The sequence below is a fragment of the Convolutriloba macropyga genome, unplaced genomic scaffold (genome assembly GCF_964194025.1).
Source record: "Convolutriloba macropyga unplaced genomic scaffold, txConMacr16.3 SCAFFOLD_3289, whole genome shotgun sequence".
In the NCBI taxonomy this organism is placed as follows: Eukaryota; Metazoa; Xenacoelomorpha; order Acoela; family Convolutidae; genus Convolutriloba; species Convolutriloba macropyga.
This window is the reverse complement of record NW_027451961.1, coordinates 1-23,920: the sequence shown is the minus strand read 5'-3', so window position 1 is coordinate 23,920 and position 23,920 is coordinate 1. Positions and strand designations below refer to the sequence as shown.

At 35.2% G+C, this 23,920-nt stretch overlaps 1 protein-coding gene across 1 annotated transcript; it reads right to left on the bottom strand.

Moving 5' to 3' along the window:
• On the bottom strand, positions 1-23,190 carry LOC142357078 (kinesin-like protein KIF12; the record flags this gene model as incomplete). Its single annotated transcript, XM_075408791.1, has 3 exons — positions 1-242; positions 1,264-1,398; positions 22,996-23,190. Coding segments are annotated over 3 exons (572 nt in total), but the record flags the coding sequence as incomplete, so codon positions are not given.
• Between the last annotated feature and the right edge of the window lie 730 nt (positions 23,191-23,920).

Here is a 23,920-nt window from a genome sequence, read left to right as displayed (position 1 = left end):
ATCAAATTCACATCAGAGGGCAAAGTCTGGAGAATATCGGGTGATAAATTACCCAAAAGTTTAATCAAAGACCAAAGTTTATACGAATATTTGCATGAGAACCAACCTTCCTCCAATATGATCATAATGTCCTCTATGGTCTCACACTCCACCGTGAATAAGTTCTCCACGTGAAATCCCTTGTTCTTAGTCCATCGGATCTTGAGAGAGTCAGGTCCAGCCGGGTTAAGCAAGTCTTTCACCTTAAAACAACGCCGCGCAACTCAACTTATATTTTTTCCGTCCCTCACGCTTGTAACAAAAGCAATAATACAATAAAATTTCCTCTCCACAGTCAACTTTCACATTTCTTTGACTCTTTAAATTAAAAACTATAAAACCCGTGTTGAGAATTTCGTCGGATTCAAACATAAGAAATCGTCGGTTTTCGTCGGTTTTACTTCGCCAAAACCGATCAAAGCCCTTACGTTTTTTTCGTCTATTTGATCGGTTTTCGTCGGTATTTAAACGTGAGAAGCGTCGGTTTTCGTCTTAAGAAGCGTCGGCAATCTTATTTGAATATTCATGACACCAAAAAGACAACGCGGCATAACTTTTTAAGAGCAGCTTAATGAAGAAAGAGGCGCTGAACTGAGAAATTTCTCAAGAAATTAATCGCAAGGAAATTACCAAACATCTTTTCGAAATTGATATTGTCCAATGATTTTGCAAATTTACAAATGCCCCATTTGTTACTCTTTCTGAGTTCCACTAATTGAAGTGCACTAGACGTCATTGAACAAACTCAAAACGGGATCACTTTTTTTGTAAAGCTTGCGATTCACTTTTCAAATGAAAATTCGTGAACGATAAATAGAATTTTGCAATGGCCATACTATTTGAAGCCCGATATTGTGATACTGACTATTGTGCTGGTGTCTGATATGGATGCGGGAATCCAGTCAAACGAAACTTACACCTTGCTATGTCATGCAATATATTGATAACTCTCGTAAAAATTGTCCAGATATTGATGGACAATAATTTCGTGGAACAACTTGGTATACTCTGACAAGACATTATCAAGAAATTTCAAGGAAAATTCTTGTCGCAACTTGCTAATTTCATGATCAAAATAGGCACATATGATGCTTATGAATCATTATGTATTTATTTGTTACAAACTTATCACAGGTCATATTAACAATCCGTTACTATACAAGTTAGCCTGGCTTCTAATTGATACTATTGAGTTTGAGGGTGGCATCTAATTAATAAAATTACCTTTTCATTGTAAACTTCCAAATAGGACACCTTCAAGTAGTAGCATATGTCTTCTGATTGGCTGTTGATTTGGTTGAACAGGTACATGAAGGAGCGCTGGATCAGACCAAACTGGTCTGCACGGCCTTGCTCAAACTAAAATCAAGTGTTGTGACACTTTAGCAAACAAGGAGGCTCCGTAATGTGCGATCGCACATAAGTTTCCGACCCCCCTCATCCACAGTTTTGACATTTGACATAATTGTCCGCCAAATGAGGAACAGATAGGATAACCCAAAAATTCAAGTATTTTTTTTAAAAATGGGATATGAACGAAGAGATAGCCTTCAAAGCAAATAAATCAGTGGAGTAAAAAATGATGCTTGAGATTGATGAGATATGCGATATTAAGAAAGCGAGCGAAGACGAACGGCAAAGTCAAACAATAACAACAACAACATTAATTACATTAAAAAATTCTTGTCCGTTCTAAAAACAAAACTCAATAACGAAGTCAAAATAGCGTCAGATAAAACTGAAACTAAACAAAATAAATTTTAATTCACCAGAAAAAAAGGTTATTCAACAATTCATAATAAGGTTTGGAGACAATTATTCAAAAAAGAACAGAATTTTTAAAGTTAGAAAATTCGCTGAATTTTTTCTTAAAAAACAATTAATTTCAAAGTAATGAAAACCATTCAAGAAATTTTAATTCACCAGAAAAAAAGGTTATTCAACAATTCATAATAAGGTTTGGAGACAATTATTCAAAAAAGAACAGAATTTTTAAAGTTAGAAAAGTCGCTGAATTTTTTCTTAAAAAACAATTAATTTCAAAGTAATGAAAACCCACAAGAAAGGAATCAATTAAAATATCCCATATGTTTACAATTACAATGTTTCTATAGAAGGGAATTAAGAACTGTCGGTATTCAATTTTTTTTCGGTCACAAAAAGATTAACAAATAGACAACAAACAAAAAATCAAATTAAAATTGCCAGAAATTGGTTTTGAAACCGTAAAGCCAAACTTTGGCCCTCAAAATATGTTCGATTGCACCATCGTCGAAGAGCAATAATGTATTATGTGAGCGCTCATTAATGAAACTAGGTAACAATTACACAAAAACGAAAAAATGCAAAAGTATGTAATACTTGTTTTTTTTCGAAAAAAGTTTATTTCCAAAGACATGAAAGCCATTAATTACAAAATCAAAAATTTGAATAGGGTCTTCCACTCTTCCAAAGGAAGCCATTGAGACCTGAAATTATCCAGAATATGTCTTACGTCTACAAAGAGAACGTCAAATATGACAAAAATCTGAAATTCGTGTAATTTTTTTGTGAAAAACCCGTGTGGAAGCCAGTAAAGTCATAACGAATTCTTAAAAAACATTAGATTTTGTGACACTAACCCTTTTTGACACATTCCCTTGAAAATTTTTAGGTGGCCTCTCATTAATTAAACTAGATAACAGTTAGACCAAAAAAGAAAAAAAGGCAAGATTATGTAAAACTTGTTTTTTCGAAAAAAATTTTTCCAAAGACATGAAAGCCATTAGTTACAAAATGAAAAAATGAATAGGTTCGCTTTTTCTTCTTAAGGAATCCCTCTCTTGAGACCTGCAATTATCCAGAACATGTCTTAAGTCTACAAAAAGAACGTCAAATATGACAAAAATCAAAAATTAATTTACTTTTTTTTGTGAAAAAACCCGTGACGAAGCCAGTAAAGTCATAACGAATTCTTTAAAAACATTAGACTTTGTGACATCAATTCCTTTTGATACCTTCTTTTGACAAAAATAATGTCATATTTAACGTTTAATTAACGAGACCAGGTAACAAACAGACAATAAAAGGAACAAAAATGCGAAGTGAAAGTGTTTTCTTTTATTTTGGAAAACAATTGTTTTCAAAGTCATGAAAGCCATAAAGCTATCCACTATTATCAGAAAATTGACTCATCTACTCTCTCATCTACTCTCTCAATCAAACCGGGTCATTGTACAGAAATTAAATACGACTAAAAAGGCAAAGTAAAAACGACATTTAAAGAGAAAATTAAAAAAACTCAATTAATTTCTTCGAGAAAGTGTTATCAAAGCAGTAAAGAACCACAATGTAAATCTTTCAGGATTTAAATATTATCAATTGCGTGTTATTTTGAACGCGAAAAATTTGATATTTGAACTCCCAATAACGTGATAATTTGACAAAACTAGAAAACATGAAAAATGGGCAAATACCTGTAAATTAAAAAAAATGTGCAATCTAGAAGTATCAAAGCCAGAACAACATAACTTAAAGCGTAAAACCGCAATAAATACTGATTTTGAATTCAGTAGAAAGAAGTAGCTTTCTTTGATTGCTGACACTAAGCTGCAAGTTGACTAAATTAAGAGAAAAATGGAGGCAAAGTTCAATAAGCCTTTTTTTATTTAAAAATCAAATATTTTAAAAGTCAAAACGACCATAAGCTTTCAAGCAATCAACTAGATAAATTTATTTGGAGCTAATTAGGAAGTCAATAGGACCTATCACTAGTGAGATTTGATTTGAAATGCTCTGTTATTTAATCAATATAGAAAAGATTGAAATTTTTATATAAAAAAACCGACTGATGGCAATCCGAGTTAGTTTTGGATTGTAACGGTCCAAGATTGGTACAAAACTAGTCCTGCTAATGCTGATTATCTATTAGGAATGTTCAATTTTTGCATTGTCATATATATATATATATATATATATATATATATTTTGTTGGTTGAAAAATCAAAAATAAATGCTGCGTTTTTGACATTTAACGATTAAAGTTAGCAAAAAACGGCAATGTTTCAATTACAGAGCACTCTCAACGGAAGTTGAAGTAAAATTAGCCCCCTTTTCAGTCTAAAAAGATTGTGTTAGTGGTGTTTTTGGTGTGCACTTCCTGCAAGTTTAATCAGAGTGGACTAAAGAAATTTATTTCGTGCTGTTTTTGTTGAAAAAGTCTGAATTTTGTGAAATCTTTTGCCAGAATTTGTAACTAAAAAATTCAATAAAAATAGCCGACTATATATTTTTGTCTTTAAAAATAAAATCTTTAACATTTTCTTGAAAAATTTTATTAAATTTTAGCAAAATTGGCGAAATTTTAGTCAAAAATTCCAAAAAAAGGTGAATAAAATCAACGGAATTCACTCTATTTTCTCGAAAGTTTAAACCTCGATATCTCCCTGTAAAAAACGAAAATAAAAAAAAATCTTTTTTTTCCATATTCTACGCTGGACAAGCTTTCTAATGATACCAGTCTCAACTCTACGATGAATATATCGATCGGCCATAATTGACTGAACAAAAAAACCCATTTGAGTATATAGTTCCTCCCCCCTCAAGGGTCGGAACAATTAAGCGAAGACAGATAATTGAGGATGTGATCGGGTCAATTTGTAATGCGAAAGATGCACGTTAGTTCAATAAGTTGAGCATCACTGTTGTAATGACTGTATTGACCATAGTAAACTATATACTGCCTTGTGACCTATGCATCCCAGAATGAGGTTCCAGACCAAAAGCCGTTATGTCCAGACGAAGAAACTGAACGCAAAAGGGGAGCGTCTTGCGTTCAAAATTGCTCAGTCGTGAAACACGAATGAACGCACGAAAGTCTGGACATAGTCACTTTCGAACGCACAAAGATTCCACAAAAATTTTTGAACGCACGGAAGTCTGAAAAAAGAAATTTTTTGTCTGGGACGGTCTGGACATAAACATATGTTTCGTCTGGGACGATCTGGGACCTCAACCTGGGATGAAATTCTGACTACTCGAGTCAAATAATTCCAAAAACAATTATTTATAGCAAAAGTAGGCCCTGCCAAATGGGTTAAAACATTTAAAAGGGCTGGAAAATTTTTCTAGGCGAGAGTAACTAACTTGACTGGCCTACTCGTACATCATTGTTGAAAAATGAAAATGTCTTTTTCCGGAGATAAGCAGATACAATAAAAAAAACAATTTTTCATGTAAAGATTCCTTGTGAATGGGTCTCTGTTCTTATCACGCGACGTGCATTGGAGTTTCTCCAGCAGTGCCCATAGGAGAGAAACCTTCAGCTGAAACCCGTACCACTTTGAGATGGAAAAGGCGACGGGTTTTTCACAACACACAATAAGCGCCTCCTCCTTTCAACGAAAGTATTTTTGTAACTCATCGTTAAACAGAATCCCAGCAAAAAAGGTAACTTGATCAGATTTGCAAGTAGAACTCATCTAAGCAACAGATGTGTCACGTCAAGTAAATTAAAGTCAGCTTTGAAAAGATTAATGGCAGACAAATTCATTGGAAAATGTAATAAATAGCGGATTATCTATGATAATTCATGAAAATTTCATTGCGACGTCAAAGTATCGAGAAAAACTCTCTGTTGGCTTGCAGTCCCCTTAAAAACAAGTTGGGATCCTTGCCAAGGTGCATTCACATAGTCGGCTACAAATGCAGCTAATTGAGCTCCCACAAACCTGCGTACAGGCGGATACCATGCAGGAGGACCTCATGCCATTGGTTGAAAACCCACTTGCAACCGGCTCATGTTACCTTTTGCCCTCAGCATGGTCATTTTGTGCAATTCGCAGATACTCCACGGTTTCAAGACAGAGAACTCATAAATCCCCCCCCCCCCCTCAACATAGCGTCATCTCGCGCGGCTCACTGGGGCACGGTCAACAAGAATTTGTGATCCTACAAAGTGTGTTGGCACTCTCAATTTGTGAATTTGGCGAGTTCGACTTTAACGCAACTCCCTGGGGCGCCCTTGGAATTTCAGTACAAAGATAAGGTGCAAGCGGATCTCATGCACCTTCGTCTCTCACCGACATCTATGTGACCTTCAGTGCAATCTTCTCAATGCTTCTTCTTGAAATATTATTCTATATTTAACAGGAGTAATTCATCAAAGTGGCTTCTCATGCAGCCCCCGTTTAAAACCTTGTGTGGTAACTCAGTGCAGTGATCTTCATACAACTGCTCTTCATGCAGCTGAGAGAAGCCATATATTACCTCATACAGTTGGGACATATGGAAAGTTGCTGTACTGGAACTTCTTCATACCTGACTTCAGAGAAATTACCCTCAGGCAGCCAACCCCAGTGATTAATGAATTTGAAACTGGCAAGAATTTTGCAAGATATTAATCCATATCAACCAAAAAACAAAATCAGGGTACTTTTGCCATAGAAAACGCCTTTGAAGCAAATTATTGTAGCTTAAACAAGTTACAGAACCGATATCCATTCAAAAAGTTTTAGTCCGGATTCAAAATCTTGTTAGAATCCTGCAAGAACCTTGCGAGTTTTTAAATTCTGATTTTTTTAAATTATATTTGGCAACGTTAAGTTACGTTCTAATTTGATTGAATACGTTGCGTCCGGAACCGTAAATCGATCGATATATTCATTGTAGAGAGTTGAGACTGGTATGATTAGAAAACCCGTCCAGCGTAAAATATGGAATTAAAAAGATTTTTTTTTATTTTTGTTTTTATAGGGAGTTATCGAGGTTAAAATTTTTGGGGAAGGCAGAGTGAATTTCGTTGTTTTTATTCAAATTTTCGGTAATTTTTGACCAAATTTTTGTCACTTTTGCTGAAAATTGTAAGATTTTTAAACAAAATGTAATTGGTTGTTCAATCAAGGATAGAGAAGGCCAGCTAATTTGTTTTATCCGAGTTTTTCATTTAAATTATTGCTAAATTTTTTTGTATTAGGATTTTTAAAATCAAAAAAGTCGATTTTGTATCCCAGTTCGTTTAAATTTGCAGGAAGTAGAGACCTAGATCTGCTGCCACAATCTTTGAGAACTCAAAAAAATGATAGCAGTACTTTCGCTTCAATTATGAGTTTTCCGGATTTAAAATTTTTCCTGGCTTATCGAAAAATAAATCTAATAGTTATACAAGATGCATTATTTATTTGTGGTTTATTGAAATATTTCTTCTGCTAATTTATCTCTTTTGCAAAAATATGGAATACTAAATTGTTTTTGTTAGACAAACGGAAAAACTAAGGCTAGGTTTGGGCTCAACGTGCATTCGTTCAATCAATAAATATTCAGATTATATCAGGGCGCGGTCGTTTTCAATTTTTTTTCGCAATTTTGATTTTTTATGTTCAAAATTGACGAAAATAATTTCAAATCACGGCCCAATCAAAGATTCTACTCACAATCAAACAAGTCCATATGAAAACATAGTTTGACTTCAAAGAAAATTTCATAGTGTTTATGGCTTTGGCAGAGTATTTTCATAAATTTTGTATGATTTCTTTTTGTTCTGCATTTATTCGTCATTCTTTTTTTGGAAGCCTCATGACGACGTCCTATTAATTACAGATTCAATTTTCTTGTTGAAAACCTGCAAGTGAGCCTGTACAATGCCTTCAGTTTTCATCTAATGCCCTTTGTGACTTTGAGAATATTTATTTTAGGAGAATGTCATTGAAGTTTTAAAAATTTTCGTTGTTTATTCTTATTTCTGTCACTTGTAGCTAAGTCTCATTTTATACAGGGCAGAACTCACTCAGGGTAAAAGAAGAAATACGATCTATAGTGGTTTCTTATTTAAGTAATGGTTTTTTGGCTTTCTTTCTTTGAAATTTTGAAAAAATTTTGTGAAATTCTGCATAATTTCAGATATATGAGGAAGTTATTTGTCCCCTTCTCAACTAATCATTTTAATGATGGCTGCAAACTGCATTGAAAAAATGCGCAGAATAAACATATAGCACAGACTTCAGTAAATCTTTGACAGTTTTAATGATTGCAAAGCCGTTCTCTCACAAAAAATTTTGGATTTTTGTCTCTGCCTGTAGTTGTGGTTTTTTTCGTTTTCGTACGGCATGTTCTTGTCAATGAAAAGCTTCGACCGCTTCCATAGGTAGTTAAACGAATCCATTTACTAATTTTGGATGACAACTATTGGTTCTAATGACACTCAATTAATTTTTTTAAGAAAAGATTCTTAGCACTTCCCAATTTTTGCATCTTTTCTTGTATTTGGAGTTGTCAATTGTTCCGTTTTCAGCTTATCACACAGCAAAGAAAATGAATATTTTCAGCTGACCTTGAGGGAATGTGCGAAAGAACTTGATTAAAGAGTCAGTGAAAAGAATATAGTTTTAACGGCTGCGCATCCGTGCTCTCCCAAAATGTATTAGACTTTTTTTTGCCTCGAAATTTCATTTTTTTGTTGTTGTTTGGCATTTTTATGACACTCAAAGGCCATGATTTCTCCCACGCATGATTACTGGAAACTTTTCCGTGATTTCTGTTGATAGCTATCCGTTTTAAATATTTTCAATTTTTTTTTTACGAAAATTTTTTTTCTTATTCCCATTTTTTTGTGCTGTTTGTTTTCAACAAAAAAATAAGTTTTATTATTGACAGAATTTATCTTTTCTCGGTCGTTTTGACCAAGATTTTTGCTGTCAATAATGTTTTGAGAGATGTCCATAAAGCTTAGAAACGTATTTTCATAGGAATTTCGACACTCGTCAATATTTTTGATTCCTTTGTTGTCTGTTCCACAAAGACACTTTACCTGGTAGACCAAGCTAAAATCAAAAGAGATGAGAGCAAATCAATCATTTTTTTTCATCATTTTAGAGCTATTGTTTGTTCTTAATGTATTACAGATAAAATGACTTCAAAACTGTCGCTTCGATAATTTCTTTGTGAAGTTTTGAGTCCTGACCGTATATACTGTTTTTTGTTGTCCTATGATTTGGTCTCAATAATAACAAAAACAACTGGCTTCCTGAGCAGACGCGAATTGATCTGTTCTTGTTTCAAGTTGAATGCTTATCGTTTGTCAATCAAAAGCCTCAAATGCTTCCCTAGATGTTAAAACAAATCCATTTACTCATTTCAGATTAGAGCTAACGGTTTTACTGACCTTCAATTAGTTTTTTGAGTAAATAATTTTGGCACTTCTCAATTGTTGCATACTCTTTTGTATTTGGAATTGTAATTTTTTCTTTTCAGCTTATCACAAAACTAAGAAAAGATCCAACTGGCATTGAAGCAATGCGCAAAAGAACCTGATTAAAGATTACAGTGAATAGCCTATAGTTTTAGCGGCTGCGTTTCCGTGATCTCCCGAAATTTATTCGGATTTTTTGGTTTTGCCTCTAATTGTCACTCTTTGTTGTCTTTCGAAATTTTCATGATAATCAAAGACGTTTATTTCTCCCACGCATGTTTAATTGCATCTTTCCCGATTTCAGTTTATGGATAACGGTTTAAAAGCCTATGAATTAAATCTTTTGAACAAAGTTTTTTTTCTTATTCCCGTTTTATTATCTGTTTGCTGCCAATAACTTTATACGTTTCATTATTAACAGCACTCATTATTTTTCTGTTGTTCTGACCACTGTTTTTGCTGTTGAGTATGTTTTGGCAGATGTTCACAGTGCTTAAAAGTGTGTTTTAATTGGAATCTTGAGCTTTTTCGAAAATGGTCAACATTTAATGTCTGTTCCACAAATACCCTTTACCTATAATACCCAGTTAAAATCAAAAGAGATCCAGGCAAATCATTCAATTTTTCCGTAATTTCATAGTTTTTAATTGTTTGTGACGTATCACAGATAAAATGGCCTCAGCACTGTGGCTGCGATATACTTTTTGTGAAGTTTCGAGTTCACATTGTATTTGCTTGTTTTTTGTCGTTGTATGAGTTTGTCTCAATAACAACAAAAACAACCAGTTTGCTGAGCAGACGCAAATTGATTGGTTTTGTTTTAAGTTGAACGTTTTTGGTTTGTTAAACAAAAGCCTGAAATGCTTCAACAGATATTTAAGTTAGCCCATTTACTCATTTCGGATTAGAGCTTACAATTTGAATGACCTTCAATTAAAACTTTGGAGAAAATAACAATGACAGTTCCCAATTTTTGCAAACTTTTTTTTTTATTTTGAGTGGTTATTTGTTCCCTTTTCAGCTTATCACATAATTATGAATACCTCCAACTGGCACTGAAGCAATTCGCAAATGAACTTGAATAAAGATTTCAGTGAAATGCAAATAGTTTCAACGGCTGCGCATCCTTGCTTTCCCCAAATATATTAGGAGTTTTTTGTTTTTGCCTCTAAATGTCAATCCTTTTGTTGTCTTTCGGCATAATTATGACAATCAAAGGCCTTGATTTCTTCCACGAATGTTTAATTGAATTTATTGCGTGATTTCAGTTTATTGCTAACGAATTTGAAGCATTTCAATTATTTTTCTAACAAATTTCTTTCCCTATTCCCATTTTTCGTTCCATTTGTTGTCTGTTTCACAATTAAACATGCGTGGAACAGACAACAAACGGAACATGCGTGGTTCCCTTGTTGTCTGTTCCACAAAGACCCTTTACCGAGGACACCCAGTTAAAATCAAAAGAGACGGCAGTAAATCATTCAATTTTTCCATAATTTTATAGTATTTAATGGTTTATAATGTATTAAAGATAAAAAAGGCTCAACACTGTGGCTTCAATAATTTGGTCGTAAAAATTTGTGTTCTGTCCGTATTTGCTGTTTTTTTGTCCTATGATCTGACCTCAATAATAACAAAAACAACCAGCTTGCTGAGCAGACGTAATCTGATCGGTTTTTGTTTTGAGTTGAACACGTATGGTTTGTCAATAAAAAGCCTGAAAGAATCCAATAGATGCTTAGATGAATCCATTTACTCGTTCCGCATTAGAGCTAACGGCTTTAATGCCCTTCAGTTAATTTTTTGGAGAAAAAAGTTTTGTTTCTTCCCAATTTTTGCATTTTTTGTCGTAATTGGAGTGGTTACTTGTTTCATTTTCAGTTTATCACATAACAAAGAATAGCTCCATTTGGCATTGAAGGAATGCGCAAATGAACTTGAATAAAGATTTCAGTGAAAAGCATATAGTTTCAACGGCTGCGCATTCTTGCTTTCCCCAAATATATTAGGAGTTTTTTGGTTTTGCCTCTAAATGTCAATCCTTTTGTTGTCTTTCGGCATATTTATGACAATCAAAGGCCTTGATTTCTTCCACTTATGTTTAATTGATTTTTTTCGTGATTTCAATTTATTGCTAACGATTGAAGCCTTTCAATTATTTTTTCCCTATTCCCATTTTTCGTTCTGTTTGTTGTGAATGATTATATAAGTTTTATTATTGAGAGCACTCATCATTTCTTTTGCTGTGACCAATGTTTTTGTGGTTGATTATGTTTTGTCAGATGTCCGTAGAGCTTTGAAATTTGTTTTCGTATAAATTTCGTGACTTTTCGATACTGGTCAATAAATGTGGTTCCCTTGTTGTCTGTTCCGCAAAGACTCTTTACCTAGAAAACCCAGTTAGAATCAAAAGAGATGGCAGCAAATCATTCAGTTTTTCCGTCATTTTATAGTTTTTAATGATTTATAATGTATTAAAGATAAAAAAGTTTCAACACTGTGGCTTCAATTATCTGGTTTTAAAATTTTGTGTTCTGTCCGTTTTTGCTGTTTTTTGTCGTGCTATGATTTGGTCTCAATAATAGCAAAAAAAACCAGCTTGGTGAGCAAACTGATCGGTTTTTGTTTTAAGTTGAACGCTTATGGTTTGTCAATAAAAGGCTCAAAATAATCCAATAGATGCTTAAATGAATCCATTTACTCGTTCCGGATTAAAACTAACGGTTTTAATGCCCTTCAGTTAATTTTTTGGAGAAAATAATTTTGTTACTTCCCAATTTTTGCATACTTTGTCATAGTTGGAGTGGTTACTTGTTCCATTTTTAGTTAATCACATAACAAAGAATAGCTCCATTTGTCATTGAAGGAATGCGCAAATGAATTTAATTAAAGATTTAAATAGAAAGACTATAGTTTTAACGGCTGCGCATCCGTGCTCTCCCAAAAAATATTTGTTTTTGTTTTATTTCTGCCTCTAATTTTTGTTCTTTTTGTTGTTCATCGACATCTTTATGACAATCAGAGGCATTGAATTCTTCCAGGCATGTTTAGTTGAATCTGTTTTGTGATTTCAGCTAATAGTTAACGGTTTTGAGGCCTTTCAATAAATTTTTTAACAAAAATTTTCAATTCTTATTCCCATCTATTGTACTGTTTGGTGTCAATAAGAACAATAGTTTTTTATTGACAGAGCTAATCATTTTTTGTTGCTCAGACCAAGGTTTCTGCAGTTAAGTACGTTTTTACAGATGTCCATAGTGCTTAGAAATGTGTTTTCATATGAATTTTGAGATTTTTTGAAAATGGTCATCATTTAATGTCTGTTCCACAAAGACCTTTTACCTAGAAGACCAAGTTAAAATCAAAAGAGATCAAGGGAAGTCAATCAATTTGTCCTTCATTTTATAGTTTTAAATGGTTTGTAATGTATAGCAGATAAAATGGCTTCAACACTGTGGCCTTGACAAATTTTTTGTGAAGTGTTATGTTCTCTCCGTATTTGCTGTTTTTTTTTTCGTTGTATGATTTGGTTTCAATAATAAAAACACAACTGGCCTGCTGAGCGGACTTAAATTGATCTGTTTTTGTTTCAACTTGAACGCTTATGGTTTGTTTGAAGTTTTGACAATATTTCTTAAAAAAATCAGTTTTGAGTTTTGTCACTGTTATCTTTTTTCTTTCAATTTAGTAGCTTGGACTCTAAAACGATAGGTCGCGTCTTTTTCCAGCGTACCAAGATCCATTCTTTGTAATAGTTTTGTTTTCAATTAATGGTTTCTTCGCTTTGGTACTACGCATTTTCATAAGAAGAGTGTGATTTTTGAATATTTGCCCATTCTAAAATTTTGTTTCCTTTCAACATTATCAAACTAATGAAGTGGCCATTTTGGCCTGGAAGAAATTGAAAACTAACGCTCTTTATTATTCTCCATGAATAACCTATGGTTTCAACGGTTGTTGCCTCACATTCGTATTAGTTTCAATTGTTTCTTGTTTCGTTTTCGCCGTTATTTTTGCAGTCTTCCGACTTATCACAGATAACGACAAACTTCAATCGCTTCCTATGACAAATAATTTAGACTTCCTAATGAGTCGAGTTGATACGGAGTGGTTTCAATCAATTTGAAAATGGCTGTTTTCAAAAAGAGAAACGCATTTTTGATTTTGTCCTTTTTGCTCTTCTTTGTCGGCCTATCAACGAGTCGCGGGATTGAGAGATTTTATATCTTATCCAATGAACATCTAAAGAAGTACAAGTTGATTTGTTCAGATCAGTTTTTAATTTCGGCTAATGGGAACGCAGAGACAAATCTTGTAATCGAATAGTTAAATTAGAAATAGTGGTTGACAACTGTGGCGATTAACACAAAATTCAGTCCCTATTTATTACCCCAAATTACCGCACTTTTACATTCATAGTGATCAAATTTAACTTATAATTTCCTTGACTTCTTATGACATCCGATCTTAACTAGCTATCTACACTGATAATTTACTTCTCCAAAAGATCAAGGGTCAACATATCACACATAACAATATGAAAAGTTGGGGACAAATCTGATATAAATAGCACGTGTTAGCTCATTGTTGCATTCACTCATTTCATAAATAACAAAGATGTAAATCAGCACGTGGATGGAGGTACGTATATCTTTTCATACTTTGAACAATTAACATTATACTTTCAATACTCCTCCTATCATGTTAAATGTTTGTTCCGAGAAGGACATCACGAAAGTGATAATTTGGTCCTGCCCAATGCTTTTGTGAGTGTGTCTGCCGGCATGCGATCGGTAGTAAGTAGTTTAGCTCTAATAGTCGACGTTCGACTAAATTCCGAACGAAGTGCACTTCAAATGCTAAGTGCTTTGTCGTTCCGTGATTCATCGAATTTTTACTAAGAACAATACAAGCTTGATTGTCTACAAAGACGTTTACTGGCTGCCGGACTTCTAAATCTAATTCTCGTAATAGGTTTACTAAATGTACTGCTTCTTTACTTGCCTCGACCACGGCGTTAAGCTCAGCTTCAGCTGTTGAAGTAGATACACACTTTTGTAACTTGCTAGCCCAACTGGTTGCACCTGAACTATTATTAAGTTTAAAACAAAAGCCACTTCAACTTTTCCTATTGTCTATGTTGCCTGCCCAATCTGAGTCTGAAAATCCTGTTAACTCCAGTTTCTCACTTTTTCCAAAAACCATCTTCTCTGATTTTGTCCCTTTTAGGTAACGTAAACACCCTTTTGCAGCGTTCCAATGTCGCTTTCCAAGATTTTGAACAAAAGAACATAATAAATTAGCTGCGTGCGCAATATCTGGTCTACTCGTTTATGCCAGATAATTCAGGCATCCCACTATACCCCTATAGTCACATGATTGCATTTCTCTACGCTCATTGCTGCCTATTTCTGGTGAATCTAATTTTGACAGTTTCACGCTAACATCTATTGGTGTTTCCAGTGTTTTCGATTCGCTCATGTTAAACTTCTCTAGCAATTTTTCTACATAAGTTTCTTGACTTAGCTTTATTTCGTTTTCTGTTTGCTCAATTTTTATATTTAAGAACCAACTAAGATCTCCATAACTGCTAATTTGAAATCGCTCACTAGATTTAATTTTAAAATTTTCACAAAAGTCTTTCTGCAATACTAATATCACAATATCATCTACCCAAAGACACACTAGTCCCTCAATAGCATTTTCACCTTTCTTTATGAAAAGACACTCATCTGGAATAGCCGCTGTGAAACGTAATTGGCTGAGAAAATTTTTGATTGTTAAGTACCAATTTCTACCGGACTGTTTCAATCCATATAAACTTTTTCTCAACTTACGAATAATTGGATTTCTTTGCCTGTCAAATTTCTCGAGCCCTTTGGGCTGTTGCATGAAGATTTCTTCTTCGATGTCAGCGTTTAATTATGCTGTTTTGATAACCATTTGTTTCAACTCGGTGTTTTTATACAGTGCGTAGCTTATCAGTACACGAATTGTTGAGAGGTGTGTTGTTGGTGAGTATGTTTCGTTGCAATCCTGACCTGGAACTTGGCTAAATCCTTTTGCTACGAATCTTGCCTTATACCTTGTTATCTCGCCGCTAGGACCAAACTTAAGAGCAAAGCGCCAGCGGCTACCAATGGGTTTATTTCCTTTGTCCTCTACCAGTTCCCAACCTTTATTCTCCACTAATGAGTTGTATTCCAATTTCGCTGCTTCGTACCAGTTTTTATCCCTATTTGCTTCATCAATAGACTTAGGTAGTGATTCATTGTTCACAATTTCACCAAGAAAAGCTACCGGATTTAAATCTCTATCACTATCTGACTGATGCTTGTTGACTATCTCCTCCTTCATTTCTTTAACTTCAATAAACATTTCGTTTTCATTGAAGGTTACATTCCGAGATTTTCTAACCTTAAGGACCCCTTTGTCATTTCGAATACCTATCAGATAAGTCTTACTATTGTCTGAAGACCTCAAAATTTTTTTTCAACACGAACAAAAGCTGAACAACCAAACTCTTTGATAGACTCTAAGTTAGGTTTCTTCTTGTACATTGCCTCAAAAGGTGTCTTTTTAATACCTGAATGGAAACAAATGTTTTTAATCTCACTTGCCATATTAAGTGCATATGGCCAATACTCTTTTCCTAAACTTGACTGCTCTAAAAGGCATCTAGCCATTGGGGTGATTGTCCCCCAATTCCTCTCGACCTTTCCGCTTTCTTGTGGTGTGTACGGTGCCGAGAACTTAAGTCTAACAACTTTTTGTCTACATAATTGTTTTATATCATTTGAGACATACTCCCCTGCACCATCGCAAACTAAGGTTCCTGGTTGTCCTATGTCTGCAAAGAACTGTTCAACTTTTTTAAAAGCCTCGTCTCTTGACCTCAAAAAATAAAGTTTCTGCTATCTGCTAAAACTATCCACGAACCCTATTGCATACCTGTGGCCATCGAACGCTTCCGGTTGGATTGGCCCTAAAATGTCAGTATGGACAATTTCTAAGGCTTCGCTTGCTCTTGTTCCTGAGTCTTTTGGTACTGGAAGTTTCTTTGATTTATTTAACTGACATGTTTCACAGTTTGTTAAGTTGTGCTCGCTTAGTTTTAATCCTACTGCGTGATCTTTTAGTTTGTATATGTCCTCAACATTATTATGGCCCAAACGCTTATGCCACAAAGTAATGGGATCTCCGTTTGCTAAATTGCACTGCTCTGAGATTTCTTCGTAATCAATGTTGTTCCAGATAAACAAACTATCTCTTTCCTCAAAAGGGAAAATTGTTCCGTTCTTATTTCGTATTTCCAAAGTTCTACCAGATAAGTCCTCATTGCCTGTTGCTCTAAATTTTAACACTGATACCAGATTCCTTGTGTTGTTCGGAACAAGCAACGCATTAGTTAATCTTATCTTTCGCTCTGAACCATTGGAATCCAAAACCCTAATTTCAACTGTTCATTTCCCACTAATTAAACTTTTAATGCAGTTGGCATTAGTGATGGTACAGGAATATTCCTTATCTATATCTATGAATAAACTTTCGTCTTTGATCATATGACTGGTAGCACCTGAGTCCAAAACAAGCTCATTTGCAAGGTTGTTTTCTGACATTTGAAAGAAGGAAAAGAGCTCTTCTTCTTCTTCTTCTCCTTCTTCTTCTTCATCTTCTTCTTCTTCTAAATTCTGCTCCTCAACTAAATTTTGCGAGCCTCTCTGATTGGTTCTCTTGTTTTGACTTACAAACTTTTTCTCAGGTTTCTGCTGCTTTCTACAAAATTTAGCAATATGTCCGTGCTCACCACACTTAAAACATTTCACTGGGGAAGCTTTGCTTTGTTAATGAATTGTTTTCTTCAGCCAACATTCTTCTGCGATATGTCCCATTTTCTGGCAGTTGAAACATTTCCGTTCCCTATTAAAGAAAACACTCTCTGTTTTTGTTTTTGCATTTTCATTATTGAAGTTTATCAGGCCTCAATTAATTTACTCTAGAGTCTTCTCGTCTTTGCTGTACTTCACGATTGTTGCGAAATTTTCAAATTCCTTTGGAAGCCCATTTAAAATTATTGAGAACAACATTTTTTCACTGATTCCTTCATTCACTAGTGTTAAGTTGTGTTGCATATCATCTGCTCTGGTGAGATAATATACTATACTCTCACTTGAAGTCTTCCTAAGGCTCGTTAATTGTGCTATCAATTTATGTAGATGAGGCCTCTTGAAACATTTTGATGCGTTTACACAGTACATCCCAAGCTCTAGCGCCATCACCTTTATGTGGTCTAAGAAAAAGAACTGATGTTTTGTCTAAGGCCTGATCTAACTCGTAGCACAAGGTCTTCTTTTTCTCTTCTAATTCTTCCCGACCCTTTTCAATAGCTTGCCTGCGTTGCTCCTCCGAAGAATTATTTCTAACAGTTTGCATATAATCTAGATAGGTGGCTGCCCCACTAAGAACTTTACCAAGTTTCAGAGAGTGCATACGAGCCTCAAAGTGTTCAGCAAAATACAAAAAATCTTCCTCACTCCCGCTGAAAACCAATCTTTCTGATTTTGAGCTCATTGTTAGGCCTACCTTATTTTCGTTGAATTTCCGTTCGTCTTAAATTAACTCGTTAACTTTAATTGTTCCCTACTGAACCAAAAACTTATGCTGCCCAAACAAATCTGTCCTTTGTTTTTCTAAGCTAGTACTGCTCTAGGTAAATGCTCTCTCTTAAAAAAGTTCGGGCTGTGAAAAAATCTTGTTCGGACTTAGATCAGAACTCCTTTCCTTTCTACAGCGTTTTTGAATCTGTTGCCTGTTGGTGGCTTTGTTATAGGACGACGATGCAGTGAGTCGTTATGTTTGTGTGTAAAAAAATGCTTTTTAGCACCAGGTTAGCACTTGTTGTATTATGGTAGCACTTGTTAGAGAAACAAAAGTACACAAAGCAAAAAGAGTTTGGTCGACAAAACTAATCTAGAAGTTGGTGTTCTGTTCGAGTTCTGTAATATCCTTGACAAAATCGAAAGCAGGACAATGACCTTGAGCCACGATTAAGCACGATGAGGATACCAACACCTTTCGAGGATAATGTACTCGAACCCTAATCCTAGTCCTATTTAAGAAATGTTTTACCACCAACTTATGTCTCTTTCCACCAAACTTGTATCTTACAGAAGCACAGCACACACAATTGAAGATGAAACAATTGTTTAAGTTGAGCTGTTCCCAGCTATACTAAGCAATCCTGGTTCCCCGACAGCTCTGTTATACAATTGAACCTCCGCGCTCCTTACTGATCCCCCAAAACAGCTCCACTCACTATTGACTTCACGAGCAAAATCCACTGCTTAGCTACACACACTTAGCACTCCACGATTGAAGTCCCCCAACCAGGTACACAAGCTCTCGACTCCACAGATGAAGTCCCCCAACCAGTTACACAAGCTTCCAACTCCACAATTGAAGTCCCCCAACCAGTTACACAAGCTTCCAACTTCACAACTGAAGTCCCCCAACCAGTTATACAAGCTTCCAACTCCACAATTGAAGTCCCCCAACCAATTATACAAGCTTCAAACTCCACAACTGAATTCCCCCAACCAGCCACACAAGCTTCTTACTCTTGCTTCTTCTGGTCTTACTTGGCCACTTCTTGACTACAAGGCTTATCTCTCCTTGTCCTCTCTGTCTTCCTCCCCCAGTGATTTCAGCGACCCTTTTATGTAGCAAAGAAGCGCAGCAACCATTTTTTTTATTTACGAGGAGGGGGGTTGATTACTTAACTTAGATAAGCTCTGGGCCCATAACCTGTCGGCTAATGGGAACGCAGAGACAAATCTTGTAATCGAATAGTTAATTTAGAAATAGTGGTTGACAACTGTGGCGATTAACACAAAATTCAGTCCCTATTTATTACCCCAAATTACCGCACTTTTACATTCATAGTGATCACATTTAACCTATTATTTCCTTGACTTCTTATGACTTCCGATTTTAACTAGCTATCTACACTGATAATTTACTTCTCCAAAAGATCAAGGGTCAACATATCACACATAACAATATGAAAAGTTGGGGACAAATCTGATATAAATAGCACGTGTTAGCTCCTTGTTGCTTTCACTCATTTCATAAAAAACAAAGATGTAAATCAGCACGTGGATTGAGGTACGTATTTTTTTTCATACTTTAAACAATTAACATTATACTTTCAATATTTATAAGAGAAAGTTACTCAATCTCATTTTGTTATTATGAGCCTTTTTTTAAAAGAGTCATCAAGTTTTGGTCGTAATTAATATTTGCTATTATTTCTTTTTGTGTGTGTCTTGTCCAGTACTCTCATTGTTGGAAAATCTCATCGGCTTGCTAATCCAGCATTGTTTTTTCACTTAACTGTCTGTTGGAAGATATGTGATTTTTCGAACTTTTTCTTTCTCTTCCTCATTTGGTAGACAATTAAATCAAAACGTGGAAAGGACGGGTCGGAACATCATGTGCGAACGCACATTACCGAGCCTACTTGTTTGAGTTTATATGCATATGCACTTTTAAAAAATGCTCGCCTTTTCTCTTACAAAACTGTTATGTGCACTTTATCCTTTGATTAGCTTATTGCTTTCTTTACAACCGGCACTTTCTTCGTACGGAACGGTGCCCCTTTCTGATTTTTATTGTTAAAAACAAATTTTAAAATGTTGCAACACGAGTCGTGTCACCAGGAGTCCACTCTGATAATCTGGTTAACAACAGGTCCAGAGTGTTTAAATGGCATAATAATTTTCAATAATTCGATAATAGTTTTAAATAACCCACACAGCGTGCTTGTGATAATATCGCAATTGTTTATTGTAAAACGATATTACAGTCCATGCACTTATTAATTCAGAATGAAGAGATCCGCGTAACATTTCCACATAATTCAGGCAAGAATCTAATATGAAAAGACCAGTACCAAACCCGAGTCAAAGACCAGACCGAAGAACTGACTTCCTGATTGCAAGGTTGTTGACTAAAAAGTGCAAAAGCGATGCGGTGTTTTTACAAAAAGTTGCAGTCTTAAACGATTTTTCGAAGATTACTCACCAAGCAACACTCATAAAGAAAAAAATGCATTTGCTGATAATCAAGAGGCGACCTAATATTTAGCTCATCTAAATTTCGTTTTAATGCTTCCATAGCGCTATATGACAAAGCGCCATATGAATAAATATAGTCAGTTTTTTGGTTTTAGAGGCGACGTGCTGCCAACGGAAGATAACTTCTACGGTTCCTTAGTTAATAGAAAATATTTATATCTTTTATGGATTTTTTATGGGAGCAAATTTTCGATTTCTGATTTCAGAAATTTTCGATGAAATCGCTGTTCGTTGATTTAATTTTTCTTTGCGCGATTGCTAATTTTGGCTGAGGTGTTTTATGCAGCCTGAAGGAAAATGACTTTATAAAATTTAATATGAATAATTAGCCACCAGAATTTTTTTTCTACGTCTGAGTAACTTTACCGAAAAATCAAATGAGTACCAAAACCTCGGATTTCTGTGGTTCCCAGATTGAGATGCGGACCCAAATTGCTTTATGATCGGACCCAATCGAGCGCACACCAGTGTGTTCCAGCGAAATTACAGGGTCTGGACGGAAGTTCGAACGCATTACATTCTGGACAATTGTCTGGAGTTGGTCTGGTCAGAGGTCAATTTGGTCTGAAAAGTCTAATCATAGGTGTATTCGAGCGCACTTGAGTCTGATCATAAACGGTTCGAGCGCAATTGCGTCTAATCAGAAATGTTTTTGAACGCAGTTGGGTCTGATCAGGGATTATTTGGAGCGCCTCATTTTTTTCACTTTTTCGTTTTTTTTTACTGAGAGATGTTTTATCTGACAAGAGTCAACAATGAAGCAGCGTCCTGATCAGAGACTTATCTAAAGTCTGACGGCTCTGACCAGAAAACAGGAGTCTAGTTGATAGCAAAGGCCGGTCCCCTTCGGAGGAAATTTTGATTCACTGGAGACCACGATGTTTCTTATGGAAAGCCCTCTCAACTTCTTGATTGCAAGGTTGTTGACTAAGAAGTGCGAAAGCGATGCGGTGTTTTTACAAAAGATTGCAGTCTTAAACGATTTTTTGAAGATTACTCAGCAAGCAACACTCATAAAGAAAAAATGCATTTGCTGGTAATCAAGAGGCGACCTAATGTTTAGCTCATCTAAATTTCGTTTTAATGCTACCTTAGCGCTAAATGACAAAGCGCCATATGAATAAATATGGTCATTTTTTTTGGTTTTAGAGGCGACGTGCTGCCAACGGAAGACAACTTCTACGGTTCCTTAGTTAATAGAAAATATTTAAATCTTTTATGGATTTTTTGGATTTTTTATGGGAGCAAATTTTCGATTTCTAATTTCAGGAAGTTTCGATGAAATTACGTTGATTTAATTTTTCTTTGGGCGCTTTCTAATTTTGGCTGAGGTGTTTTATACAGCCTGAAAGAAAATGACTTTATGAAATTTAATATGAATAATTAGCAACCAGAATTTTTTTCTACGTCTGAGTAGCTTTGCCGAATAATCAAATGATTAAAAAACCCTCGGATTTCTGTGGTTCCCAGATTGAGGTGCAGACCCAAATTGCTTTATGATCGGAACCAATCGAGCGCACACCCGTGTTTTTCAGCGAAATTACAGTGTGTGCACGGAAGTTCGAGCACATTACATTCTAGACAATGGTCTGGAGTTCGTCTGGTCAGAGGTCAATCTGGTCTGAAAAGTCTGATCATAGGTGTATTCGAGCGCACTTGAGTCTGATCATAAACGGTTCGAGCGCAATTGGGTCTGATCAGAAAAGTTTTTCAACGCAATTGGGTCTAATCAGGGATTATTTGGAGTGCCTCATTTTTTCACTTTTTCGTTTTTTTTACTGAGAGATGTTTTATCTGCCAAGAGTCAACAATGAAGCAACGTTCTGATCAGAGACTAATTTAATGTCTGATGGCTCTGATCAGAAAACAGAAGTCCAGTTGATAGCAAAGGCCTGTCCCCTTCGGAGGAAATTTTGATTCACTGGAGACCACGACTTTTCTTATGGAAAGCCCTCTAAACTCATCCATTGAGTCAGAAATATACAGTAAACGGTATACCAAATAAAATTTGTTCTCAACCGTTGGGTTTCGTTTTCTTTTTGCAATACTTATATAATTGGTTTTTCCTTAGATGAATTAAATACTGCAAACATCAGTTTTTATGAAATGAATATATTATAGTAAAGTTAAGATATTTGTCCATAAGTAAAATCTTTCTTCGAGCGCACTTGAGTCTGATCAGAACCGGTTTCGAGCGCGCTTCAGTCTGATCATAGATGGCTGCATGCGCAACTGTGTCTGACCATTAATGCTTCGAGCGCAGTGGGGTCTGATCAGAGTCTGATTAAGGCCTGGGCAATGTTCAGAATTTGAGTCTGGACCATGGTCTGAAGATGGTCTGATCAGAACGCCTTCGGTCTGAAAAGTCTGATCAGAGATTCTCCGTGTCTGGGAAGTCTGATCAGAGTTAACTTGCGTCTGGAAAACCTGATCAGGGTTAATTTACTCTGGAAGTCTGATCAGAGATTATTTCGGACTGAAAAGTCTGATCAGACAAAAACCTGGGTTGATCTCAAAAAAAGTCTGATCTCAACCTGGGTTGCGCTAGAGCAAAAAAATGAAAAGCAGAATAATGTTCCGAGCATGAAAACTGTACTTAAGAAATCCATCTTCATTATTATATCCATTATGCGTTATCAATGATGACTATTAACTTACACAACCAGCGGGTCCGGTAATAGTGTGTGTTTTTCCCGAGCCTGTGGGACCGTATGCAAAGACAGTGCATGCGAAGCCCTCCAGTGCTTTGTCAACCAATCGCATCACACCACAGTTGTCGAAAAACTCCGATTGGCTAGTTTCTCCATCAAACACAGCGTTGAAGGTGAAGGGCTTGCTACAACCGTTGTCAATCTGGCACAAAAATAAAACAGTTTGCAAAAAAGAAAAATATTCATAAACACTCGTATTTTAAGCATTGTAATTAGATTATTGAGATCTTATATATAGGATGTATTTTGACGATATATTTTTATGCTCTTAACGCATTCTTGAGTTTCGCCAGCATTTATTCTTTTTGTGGTCTTATTACTTTGTCACATTGACGAAATATCAAATTGGCTTCCTAAAGCGGTATAAATGGTGGATTTATATAAGACTTTCTATTTTCTGTCAACTTAAAAATTAATCTTCATTGATTTCTTCTTACATTACCACACTAAAACAGGTCCAATTGGCGTTGAAACAGGTCACAAAATCCCAATTCAAGTTATATAATATTTTTATTGCATAACTTTTGGTTTTGATGGCTCCGACAAGGTTTTCTCGCATATTTGTTTAATAAATGATTTTCATCTGTATTTACCGTTCTTTTAAGGATCTTTTGAATTATTGTTAATGCTGATGTTTACCATTGACTTTTTGTGGAAATTTAACAGAACTTAATCATTGCCTGCAATTGAAAGATAATGGTTTTAATGACTTTGAATTTACTTGTTTCCAAAAACATTATTGTAATTTTGAACTTAACGCTTTTTGTCCTATTTCGATTATCTTGTATTTTTGCCCCGTTAATGACAGGTGCTATCCAATTTTTTGTAAAACAAATATTAATTGCTCTTCTGGTTTTATGTTTCAATTAACA